This window comes from Gobio gobio (assembly GCF_949357685.1).
Source record: "Gobio gobio genome assembly, chromosome: 9".
Taxonomy (NCBI): domain Eukaryota; kingdom Metazoa; phylum Chordata; class Actinopteri; order Cypriniformes; family Gobionidae; genus Gobio; species Gobio gobio.
In genome coordinates, this window is record NC_137115.1 from 23,412,792 (window position 1) to 23,425,794 (window position 13,003).

Genomic DNA, 13,003 nt, shown 5'->3' on the forward strand with positions numbered 1-13,003 from the left:
TAACCAAACAGTTGCTGGTCCCTGGATAAAAAGGGTCCAATATTCTTCAAAATAACTTTAATTTTCAACAGAAGAAAGAAACTTGTGCAGGTTTAAAACAACTGGAGAGAGTAAATGATGACAGAAAGATTATTATTATTAATATTAATGTTATTACTGACAGTTCTCAGAATTAAAGATATGTTAAAAGCATTTAAATAATTTTGCCCTTGTTATTCTTAATTTTGACATTAATTTGTACACCAGATATAGTGTATATTGGTTCAAAATATCAGTTATCCTTAATGATCGGTATCGGCCCTGAAAAACACATATTGGTCAACCTCTAATCCAGATTTTCCATTTTCCATTTCCATCCATTTTCAGAAAAAGGTGAGGTAGATTCTTTAAAAATTGGTAGTGAATTTTATCTGGTCCAACAGTTGCGTTGTGGGATTAAGGAGTCGTTGTAGCTCTTCCATTGAAAAAAGCTGGTTGTATGGCTCTATCTTACTAGAGCTAAAGTTAATTTTCTCCTTCCCTTATTGAGCATGAAAAGTTCGGAAAGCAGGAAGACAGTTCTCAATTGATGAATTCCTTTTAAAATTAGCTAAAATGTTTGCAATTTCTTGAGTTATGATGTGATTGATGTGTTGTATCTGAGGACCACTGTTTTTGCCCTTCATTTTTCGTATCAGGTTCCATATTTTGTTTAATGTAGTACTTGTTGATATTCTTGAAACAAATCTTCTCCAGCTTTCCTTTTAAACTTCATTTATAGTTCTTCTTGCTTGTGCTCTACTCATCTTGAGTTTGATAAGATTTTCAGTTGATGGATGTCTGAAGAAAAGTCTTTCAGTTTTTGTCCTCTCTTTTATAGCTTCCTTACATTTATCATCAAACCATGGAAGCAGTCTAGATTTTTTGTTTAGAGATGTTCTTGGGACAGTATCAATTGCTATATACATTAGCGTTTCTGTGAAATTCTGCATAGCATCTGTGCTGTCCTTCGGAAAGCGTGCAAATCTCTCACAACAGAGTTTGAAACTGATACCAGTTTGCTTTTTTAATTTGCTATCTTTGTACTTTTGTTTCTTCCCCTCTTCCTTTAATGGTTACAATGATTGGGAAATGGTCACTTGCACAAAGGTCATGATAAACGTTCCATGATAGGTCAAAAAAAAAGTTCAGGCTGACAAATTGTCAAGTCGATTGCGGCGTATGTTCCATGTCCCGGATGTAAATAAGTATAGGTGAAGTATGAGCCAAAGTACTTGTAGTACTTGTACAGCAAACCACATTTATCAGGGACCAGGATCTCTTCCTCCACCGACACGGCAACTCACGGCAAACAAGTCATCCCTTTTCTTGTTTCTAACAATATTGGGATAACAAGGGTCAATACTCAGGGTCCCAAAGAAGTGATGATAAAAAGGGTTCTACCAAGGGATACAGGAATGTGATATTGATTAAATATGACTATAACCCCAGCAAGGGAGGTGTAAGGGTTGCTCTCTCTTGCCCAAGGAGAAGACCCTAGCACTACGAAGGGAAGGTGTCATGTTTGTAGTGGGAGTATAGTTTTAATATTATGCCAATATTGGTGGGGCCCATTTTCATGCTCTTGTCTGGGGTCCCACAAACCCATAGGCCAGCCCTGCACAAATCCTACAAACTGATACAAGTGGTGGCAGTGGGTGAGTGGTATTTCTGTGCACTGAACAAACATTCTGGGAAAATTAGATAAATTGGGTAAGGTCTGACCTGGTCGACTAAAGCGGGGCCATGTGTCTTTATAAACAGTCATCCAAGTGCAACGATGAAACTGCCTCTGTCTCTGTTTCGATCTGAATGTGAACACAAACAAAAAAAAGCATTCAGCAGTATAATTCTCAGGCTTTGTGCACATAACACAAATCTCCAGAATTTGCACACTATGCTGCAAGAAATTAGATCAGATCTGTTCATTTTGGTCAATATTCTCTGTAGTGGTTGCTATAGTGATGATGCAGAAATCAACACAATGACAAGAGACTTTTAATACCTGGTCACTTCATGGGTTTCATTAATTGGATAGCTATCCAGTCATGAAAAGACCAGGGGTCCGTTCTTCGTACCTCGCTTAATATATCAGATATGATTTGACAGATCCCAGATCTTCTAATCGTGATAACTGATCTCTGGCCAATTTGGTTCTTCAAACGAATTTGTGGATTGGATTAAAATATCTGAATTAAGTTGTCTGAGATTACTGCATGTTCTCGTGTTCCCTGAAAAGGGCAGATGCATCGATACTCGAAACAACAATCAGCAATTGGCTGGCGTCTAGACAGCAACGTAGTCACATCATATAATTAATAGGGCTGTAATCTCCCACTCGATGCGTTCTGGCTCGACCAAAATTCAGATTTTCTGGGGTACACAGTTTTGCCGCGTTCATTTCATCAGTTTTGCCCCGTTCATTTCATTAGGTGGAAAGCACTAATTGCTAATGGGGGTGTTTTCAGAGCACCCCTGTTTCACAAGTAACAGTCTGTCTTCAGAACACCCCCCTTGTTTTTACTTATTTTGGATTAGCCCAACCCACTGGAGAAGATCGAGAGACAGATTGAAGTAACGTTAGGCTATACTTTGCTGTATATTATTTATTTAATTGTGAGAGCGTTTTCATAGTCAGTCCTCTTCTACCATGTCAACAAAGACATCAGCAGTGTGGCAGCATTTAAAAAAAAATAGAAAATGGGGAAAAAAGACGAATGCACAGTTTGCATATAATCACAGCTCGACGACAAACATGTCATTTCACCTAAAAACGGTAAGCTAACTTGTCTGTGTTAGGTTGCCCAGTCTGTTTTGAGTAGGCTATATGAACAAATCAGAATTGCCATATTTCAATGTTTTTTATTTGGATCCCGATGCGCTGTGGCCACTGTTTGTATTAGTTTTGAGCCTATGCTTCATTTTTCAGTTATGCACTTTATTTCGTTTCTGCTCTTGATCTTGATCTGTCTGGCTTGTTTAAAAAATATTCATTTTTTATTAAAGTGGACGTGCCTTTTGTGTTTAAGAGTAAAAGCTTTAAATTAATAGTCTATTCGTGTCTCAGCCGTGAAGCTGAGCTGAGCTCATATGTTCGAGCTGCACAGAGCGGCTGAAATGATAGTGTCTATCAGTTTTTATAATACTTGACAAATTATATTTATAATATAATGACAAAAACAATTGTCTAAATTATGTTGCATATTCCTCAAAAGTTCTTGTGATGATATCACTAGTTGACAACATAGTACTATATTTTCGGAAATCATAGGATATGATATTGCGCAGGTGCACGTGATGCAACGCTGTCAGAGCCGACAGACTCGTGTCAGACTCATTTCAGTCCAAAATAATCAGGTCAAAAACGTATATTTAATATACTGCAAATAGCCTACTAGTTTTTTATGTTTATTTATAATTAATTTAGGCAGACAACAAGGCTACCAAGTACTGCGCACAGTGCGCAGCGAATTAATTTAAAGGTTTTTTTTCCTAACGTCATTTTTAGTCGAAAATTTCAGGACTTCAGTCAACCAAGATTTTCTTTGGTTGATTACAGCCCTATAATTAAAAAAGACACCTGACGTAAAACTTGACACATTTCTGGACCTTTAATAGGAAACAGCCAAGCAACCAAAATTACAAAAGTTATAATGGATAAATTAAATGTGCAAATGTTTTTTTTTCTTCATATGATTCCCAATAATTTATATTAACGATTTCTAGTATTTGTACAGGCTTAAATCTGCAGTAGGGAGTTTATAGAAAACGCTGACTTAGCATGAAAATTTGAACAAGCACATCTCACAGGTCACTCCCCCTTGCTCTCTGCTGCGCTACAGCCCTCCCTCCACAGCTCCTCCCCCATCACAACGGAGCCTGCCGTGAACGCGCAGGCTAGTAACTAGGCTAGTAGAACGTAGCAGGGCCACCGATGATGGCGGATAAACAGTTATGGCTCATTCACTGGTGCGGATGAAACATCAACAATATGATTTGCATTGACAATGGCCTGCCCATACTTTGACTACAAACTTGGTCCTCAAAACATTACGTATTTTGCAATACATGTAATGTAACTATGACGTTGCACTATTTCTATAAGTAATAAATAGCTAGTAAGATAATATAACGGAAACTAACGTTACAGTATGCAAGTAATTATTCTATCGATATGTAATGCTAAATAAGGTTTGCTAGTACATTATTTCAGCAACATGACAAGCCAGTGAATTAGTAGGTTTCAATAGCAATACTAAAAGTGCTACCCCCAGACCCAGAGATCAGCTGAATGGATTCGAAAACAGTAAAACTCAACTGTTTAACTCTAGGGGAGTTGGAAAATGAGCCTATTTTAAAAAAAATTGTGAAGTTGAAACATGTGGCCAAGCACAAATGAAACAAACTCAATTGGATAAACTCTCAGATAAACAACCTTAAAAAAAGAAAAAAAAGTACAACTGAAAATAGTATTTAACAATTACCTCTGGTCTCCCAGAACGGCCCGCGCTCCAAAATACCTCTTCAACTCGGTCTCTGGATTCAGATTCCTTTACAACCCAGAAGAAAAATAGATCATTTGAGATTAAATATTTGTCTTACTGCATTTGAATGGCAGAAAATTATGACATGAATGTATCTCACCTGTGTTCCACGTACAACACAGGTCTGTGTTCAGAGGCGCTGTTGTCTGTGCTCCGATGCGACAGACCTTTGCTCTTCTCCACGGTCTCTAAAATAGCATCAATATTATCTCCCGCACCCAAATTGTCCTGCAAATCACAAAAACCCACTAAATTAGACATACTAAATATGTGAGAAAGATCTACAGCATGATTTTGATTGTGATATGATAATCTTGTATAAACCAGATCAAACTAGAGGTTAATAACATATAACATACATTTCAGACATTATTTTCTTTATTTTGCCAAAGACAATAGTCCCAAAAGAAGCCAAATCCGTGAACACAGACATGCAAAGTGATAAAATTATAAATTATTAAAATTTTAAAATTATTAAAATATTGGCACTCTTGGAACACTGTACAATGTACATTTCAGGACAACTTCAGATAAGGGCAGTCAACGAATATTCTAAATTCGAATATATATTCGAATAGTTAAAAAAAACGAATTTCGAAGGTGAAAATTAATATTCGAATAAATAAAATATATAAAAAGTAGAGGCGTGGCTGTCTTCACACCGCACGCGCAAGCAGTGCGTTGACTGGGCAGGAGCGGTGCGCGTGGAGAGCAGGAGGCGCGCATTCACACTGGCAGCCTTTGTCTCGCACAGCTGAACCGCGGCTCGTGTATTGCAAATACAGACGAATATTGTCCATTATGTCACATTTTCCGGTGTTCTCCTTCGACCCCCGTCTGTCTCGTGCGTTGATTTATGATGGGCAGCATATATCTGCTGCAAATACGACTGTGTTCCTAGGGCTGTAACGATTTGCCCAAAAATAAAAACCTCGATTAATTGAACATTTTACCTCGATTACGATTAATGAACGATTATTTATTTTTATTTATTTTTTTGCCCTCACAAGGTTGAGTAAGTTCACTGATAAGGTTTGTACTGTAAATATGTTCTACATATTTATATATAGAACAGGTGGATTTTTTTTTCTAATGAAAAAGTGCATTTCTTTGTGATTTTAAAATACTTGAAGGAAACGGTTCACTTTCAGCAGTTATTGTCTGTGGGGCAGATTTCTGCTTGTTGTACATCAGATACAGATACATTAGCACAGTAGGCCTACATTACATTTATTTGAATGCATTAATGAGAGAGAGATTGTGTGTGTGAATTACTCTTACTGTCTCTATTCATTATGAAGCTGTGGTTTGTACTTCAAAGGTATTAAAATGTATGCCTATAACGGTTGAGTTTCTAAGCTACTTCAGTGACTTACTTTAGTCACAGGACAGCGTTGACACTGCGTTTCTGCGCGCGATCTTCACGTGATGTGCGAGCTTCTGTCTGAGTGTTCGTTTGTCACAATATATCAGGCATTAGTTCAACATAATACACATCTGATGGCCGAAACTCGCTTTAATGTTCAAACTGGCAGGGTTTAAACCACATACAAATGACAAAGCTTTGTGAGGACCGGTGAAAGAGGTCTGCCTTCAGGGCGCGAGCGTTGTCAGAGACGCAACACGGCTCGGCTCTCTGTGTCACAGAAAAAAGCTCAGCACTGAACGGATACGTTTTCCGTATTGTTGTTTTTGAATAGTGCACAATCGCTATAAATGTTGAAACTGGCAAGCCTTTAAACGCATGTACTTGACGAACTTTAGGAGCACGAAAGTGAAAGCGATCTGGCTACAGGGCTTGCGCGCGCCATCTGTGTCTGTGTGTGTGTGTGTGTGTGTGTGTGTGCGTGTGTGTGTGTGTGCGTCAGCGGTAGGCTATGAAGAACGGCAATTAACTGACCTGTATAAACTGTGTAAAACATGCAGTTACTATAGTGATTCTGGGCATCTAAAAACAGATAACCGCTCCTGCATCTGTCTGTGTGCCTGCAAACTGCACTTGATGTGACTGACGGGGCGGAGTCACGTGAAAACCGAAATAACCAACATGGGAAAAATACGTCGGTTAGAGGTTCTGAATGTCGGTTTCGGTTATTTTTCGATTAATCGCACAGCCCTACGTGTTCCCCTCTCTGTCTCATACACACATGCATATAACATGTTGTTTATAAGTAGTTCACATGATAAATGTAACATTAAAGTGAAGATATGCTTCTAGTTTTAATCATTTAAACAGGCTTTTGAAGTTTGGGCAAAAACTTCTGGCAGTGTTGTGTTTCCGTGTATTTTATTTAATTTTTTCACAGCACTGGATGTCATATGGTGATCGTGATACACACGGGAAACTTCACTATATGATTTCATGGTGAAATGTGTTATTTTCCATGTTAATCAGGTCAGTTTTGATCAAGAACAATCCACTGTGGCTTTAATTCAGCATGAGCAGCGTGGCAAAAATAGACTCGGCGCCGAAACGATCGCGTTGCTTCTGCTCCTGCTATGCGCTGCCGTGCCGCCTCTGCGTGCAGTGTGAATGCTCTAATCTGTTAACATGGGCGCCGAAAAAAAAATACGCGCTTACGCCCTGCTAACCCTTGCAGTGTGAAACCGTCACTGCTGAAAGTTGACGGCGTCTTGCATGGAAGATGGCAGAAAAAGCAGAGCCCGACTCGACCGCAGCAGAGAAAGCAATTTTAACACCCCAAAATCTAAAAAGCTAAACAGTCACGTCTTGACACTTACTTTGCATAGCCCGCCACAAGCTCTTTGTCTGCAACATGACAAGAGGCCATACTGGAGAAATTAATTTCGTTCATTTATTACTTAACTAAATATGTCTAAAGTAATTATGTCTCTGGTTATTTGTACTTTTACTTAAGTAGCATACTGAGATTCAGTACTTCCTCCACCATTGCTTGTATTTAATAATTAAAAATGATTGTTAATGGGCAAATTAATAATTTAGTGAAATATATACATCCATTCATATGTCTATTTCTTTTAAATAGAACTCGAGGAGAAACTCGAACATCAGCTACCAGGCCGCAGCATGTCGGCGGCCCCAGCAGCGAAGAGAGTTTGTTTGGTTTCAACAGTGGATTGTTTGTCAGATGTAGAGGACTCCAGCGAAGACAAGGTGCTGCCCAAGGACGATGTCTCTGCATACATCGAGTGTGATAAGGGATATCAAGGGATATCCTTTCGATGTTTTGTTGTGGTGGAAGGAGCATGCGAAAACATTTCCCAACCTGGCAATGATTGCAAGGAATGTTCTCTCCATCCCAGCATCGAGCGCTGCAAGTGAGAGAGACTTTTCCACAGCTGGATTCAAGAACGGAGAACGCAACTTAAACCTGGGACTGTGGACGATATCCTTTTCCTGCACAGTAACCTTAAGGGAAAGTAAATGCATAGGCATAGGCCTATAGGCTATAGCCTATAATATATTGTTTGTGAGCGACAGGCTGAGGTTTTTATTTTGTTTTGTTCTTTTTTTTTTCATTAATAAGTCTATTTGCGTAGGCTACAGTTATCAGGTTCCATAGAGTATTTAGGTGCCGTTCATAGGCTACTTGAATGGCGCAAAACAAAGCGCACTTTAGCCTGTTTCATTAGCCCATTCATGACACTGTTGTTCTGTTGTGAGAGGTGCAAGATAAAAAATAAAGCACTTTAATTGGAATGATTTTAGCGTGTGATTTATCGCGGGCACGGATCGGGTAACAGGCCAAATATTAACGGATCTGGGCGGGTGCGGATTTCATTTTGATATCATAATGGGTGACGTAGGGCTGTGCAATTAATCGAATTTCGATTTCGATTTCGATTTTGCCTCCCAACGATCACCAAAATAGTACAATCGAGAAAAAACGATTATTTTGCCTTGCGTTCTGAATGAAACGCGCATGCGCTCATCCGCCCCTCCCGAAGCCACAATCTCTCTCAGTTCGTGAGTCTCGTGTGCATATCATCTGCTGAAATTTAAAAACTCGGCGCGAGTAAAGATGGCAGAAGGAGGGCAGTTACAGCAGCGTTTGGTGAGCAAAATAGGCAAAACCAACTCCGTTGTCTGGGAACAGTTTGGCTTCGAGGAATCAGACGACGAGCAAAAACATGTTACGTGCAAGATTTGCTACATGTAGTGTCTGCAACGCAAGGGAACATCACGAATTTGTTTAACCACTTGAAAATTAAACAGAGTGACCTATGACAATCTAATAAAGAAACAAAAACTGACGAGAGCAGGGGTGCCGTGTAAACGTCCTTTTTCCCCCTCATATTTTTCAAATAATTCTCTCTTTGTAAACTTTGTGCAATGCATGCGAGTGCTGCCGTATGTTTGAATATGTCCAGTCGTTTTCACCGTCGTCACCCGGGTTTAGTGCCAGAAGACGCGAATGAGAAGCCGCGCGCGCTGTGAGAAAATGTATCTCTGTGCGCTCATCCGAGAGCGCGCACACGTCTCTCAGCGCGCAAATATTGAGTTCTCTTTCAAGTCTTGCTCTTGAACGGACAAACTCACACAAAACGTATGTCAACATGTCCATCTTGATGAGTATCCTAGCAGACATAGTCTGTATATGCCTTAAGTGAACTTTATACAGTCGATAAAGACAACGCATATCCGATCCGGATTGAATAGCTTTTGTAAGTTTAATAGGATTAATCTTTTATTTATGCACTCAAATATGCAATGTTATTTTACATTTGAGACATTTCTGTACCTGAAAACTAATGTTAGACATACCTGAAAAGCATATCTAGCCGAACCATATTGTTTATCTTATTTATTTGTGATTATCATTTTTACGTGAATACTTTTATACTTTGATTTGAATATATGTTATATTATTTATTTTAATAGTTCAAAAAGTACAACAAATGTTACAATTTCAATTGAATTGTTGAAAGGTGTATTTTTAATAAATACAACACATTCCCAAAGTCATGTGAAATAATCGTGTAACATAATCGTGATTTCAATATTGACCAAAATAATCGTGATTATGATTTTTTCCATAATCGAGCAGCCCTAGGGTGACGGGTCGGATCTGGTGCTGAACTTTGCGGGTACGGGCGGGGGCGAATCTCCAAAAACGGACCCATGCAGAACTCTGCTTCTCATAACACCTGATGTACTCGTTAAATCATAAAAAGAATGGCATCTATGCTAAAGTTAGTCTCTCGGTTTACCCCGAGGTTTACTGAAGTCAGCCGGATCCGGGTCGTATCCAGATCAGATGGTGGACTTGTGCTAGACACGACTTTAACAAAGAAAAAGCAGAAATTAAAAAAAAATGTCCTGTAAGCGCTCCAATGGCAGTGCGTGCAAGCCATCAGCATTTTTTTTTTTAAATTTCAGCTTGAATGTCCTTGGTTCTTAAATGCCACCCAAGATGCAGAGAACAGGAAAAACTGGTGTCTTTTTAGTTAAGGAACAGACACTGTACTGACAATATGTTCTGCCCTTGGGGAATTGTCCTTGTTATGGTATGGCAGGCTGACCTCTAGCGGTCAAGTATGGTATTTCAGGCTGAATCAGGAAGTTAGTTTAAGAGTAAAAGCTAATGGTGAAGATCGTTCCAGCTGCAATAATCCTCTATGTTTCGATTTCTCCTTAGCAAGAACTGCCTGTAAGTGGTTTATATTTTCTATGTGTTACAGTATTTCTAACAATAGATTTGTGCCGAATTCATGTGGATTTAAAACCATATTATAAATCTTTGATTTCAATTCTTAAGACTAGTTGTTTACGGAGACGTTATATTTCATTGTAATTAAGCTCTGTTAGTCTTTGTACAAGAGACAATTTCATCTTTATGTATTTTTTGTGCTTATTTTCAGTAGGGTTGGGCATCGAGAACCGGTTCCAACTTGGAACCGTTTAAAAAATAACGATGCCATTGGAATCGTTTAGAAATTTTGTTTTCGATTCCGATCATCGGTTCCAAACGCGCGAGGTTTTCGGAAGTGCTTGCCGCGCCCGTTTGTTCTGTTGCAGCCATGGAGCACGGTAAGTGGCGCTCAAAAGTGTGGCTTTATTTCACTAAAAAAAAAAAAACCTGGGTCGGCACAGTGCAACACATGACAAACTTATTTCTTGCACGGGAGGATGCACTACAAATATGTGGTGTAGCTATAAATTAACGAGTGTAGCGTGTTTGAAATGCTGCGCAGGTCTGTCCCTCGGGCAACCCTGCAGACAACCCTGCGCTAACCAACGTTATTAACGGGATAGTTCACCCTGAAATGAAAATAAAGCCTTCTTTGACTTACCCTGATGTTGTCCCAGTGCCCTATGTCCTATGACATTTAAAATACTGTTCCTGCACGCGCTCCTTCCTATTATGGCAGTGAATGGCGATCAGCTAAAACATTACAAAAAGTAAACAAATGTATCACGCAACGATACAGGGAGACGCGCGCCATATGGAAAGTGTTCAGTGGGCACACTATAGGTTTTGCGAGAAAGAAACCGTATTATTCAGTCAAAACACTGAGCTCGGCCGTTATTCTGAGCGCGCTCCTCTGTGTAAGTTACACTATGAGCTGTCAGCAGCCGCCGGCGCTCATGCCTACTATAATAACTCGCACTGTTGTCATTGCACCCACGATAAGCACACACACACACACACACACACACACACGCACGCACGCACGCACACACACACGCACGCGCGCGCGCGCACCATTTTGAGAAATCAAGCTCAATAGAAAAAAAACGTGATTCTCGTCTTTTCTATAACGTATATGATAAGAAATAATACTAATAATATAACCTCCTTAAGTGAATATTGTGTACCGGTTGTCATGACAATATTGCACGAGGCTACTGCGGCTTGGAGTGCGCACACACTGGAACACGCGCATTTGAACAACAGCTGGGTGAGTAAAAGATGGCTTTATTTTCATTTCAGGGTGAACTAACATTATCCCACCTCATCATAATCAGGTAAGTGATTGTAGTGTAAACCCCTTGACCAAATTGCGAATTGTGGTGAACAACAACGTTACTGAAATTATTTTTCCCCCTCGTAGATAAATGTAGCTATACGCAAATTGCCCACGCTAGTAGCAGTCCTAATGACTGCTGTTAATGCTATTGTTAAACCGGGACTCGGTGTGGAACTCCATTCACCTTTGCAGCAAAGCAAGTGAAAATGCCAGCGGAGAAAGTCCCAAAACTAAAACTCATTATTTAATCAAAATACAATTTTCCTCTGTGAAATGAGCCTGTGACATGTTGTGACTCCACCCCTCAAAGAATCGGAATCGAGAATCGAAAAGAACCGTAATCGAAACTAAGAATCGGAATCGGAATCAGAATCGTTCAAATCAAAACGATGCCCAACCCTAATTTTCAGTTTCAATCCTTTGTTCATGTTTACATGCTCAACCAGAGTCTCTATTAAACGGAGCTATAAGAAGCTATATCCTGACTCTCATGTTTTTCATGACCGGAGTTTGGCTGGCTGTCTAATTTTGGTTAAGAACACCAATTGGAGGACAGTACAGTGAAAAGGCAATTGGTTGGAGTAATTACGACGTTGTTTATGTGCAAAGTATGAACGAACACCATGGACGAATATAAGGACGGCGACAGAGCTTCTCAGAAGAGTGCAGGCAGCAGTCGCACATCAGTTTCAACAGCCAGTGCAGCGGCAAGGGCCCGTGCAAGGGCTGAAGCAGCATGTGTCCGTGCATCCTTTGCTGAAAAAGAAGTCAAGTTAAAAATTGAACAAGCAGAGAAGGAAGCAAACGCACTCCTCGAGAAGGCCAGACTCACTGCTTTAACACTCCAGAGGGAGGTGGCAGCGGCTGCAGCACAGGCAAAGATATTGGAAGCAGCTGAGGAACAGTTAAAAGTACCGGACGACAAAAGTGCCATAAGATCATACAAGGAAGAAAGTGAGCAGCGTACAAATGACTATGTTACACAGCAAGCTGAGTTTCTAAAACATTCACGCTGTCATGACTTTGTACCTGTTAAGCAAGAGGAAAGCTTAGTAACATGGGACAAGTCACTTGAATCATCGCCAGTTATCCCTCGCTCTCAAAACCAGGTTAAATCGCCAGAGAGATGCATCACTATGTCTGATTCCTACTTTTCGCCTCTCAAGATAAGCCCTAACATCCCAGAGACTAATAACGAACAGTGGCCACATCCTCAGTCAGGCGCACGTACCAGTCTGAACGCCACAGCTCAACCTTATACTCCTCTTCACTATGCTTCCCGGGCTGAATCGGTCAAAGGCCCCCCTATGACTGAGTTTGTAAAGTTTCTGGCGCGCCGTGAATTGGTGACTACAGGGCTCCGTCAGTTCGATGACAGACCAGAAAGTTTCAGAGCGTGGCAGTCCTCATTCTTCAATGCCATAAAAGAGCTCGACATCTCAGCTAGCGAAGAGTTGGACCTTTTAACTAAGTGGCTAGGAAAGGAA

At 40.2% G+C, this 13,003-nt stretch overlaps 1 protein-coding gene across 2 annotated transcripts in view; it reads right to left on the reverse strand.

The window, feature by feature from the left end:
• The window catches only part of tcf25 (TCF25 ribosome quality control complex subunit), a 229,658-nt gene that overhangs the window by 157,243 nt on the left and 59,412 nt on the right, over nt 1-13,003 (reverse strand). For both annotated transcript variants that reach the window (XR_013817156.1, XM_079824907.1), the window contains exons 4-6: nt 4,663-4,790; nt 4,503-4,568; nt 1,744-1,826 (exon numbers count right to left, since the gene is read on the reverse strand). Coding sequence is in view for 1 of the 2 variants with exons in the window: in XM_079824907.1 (XP_079681033.1) it covers nt 1,744-1,826; nt 4,503-4,568; nt 4,663-4,790 (277 nt within the window). In the remaining variant the exon portion in view is untranslated. The remainder of the gene's footprint in view (nt 1-1,743; nt 1,827-4,502; nt 4,569-4,662; nt 4,791-13,003) is intronic.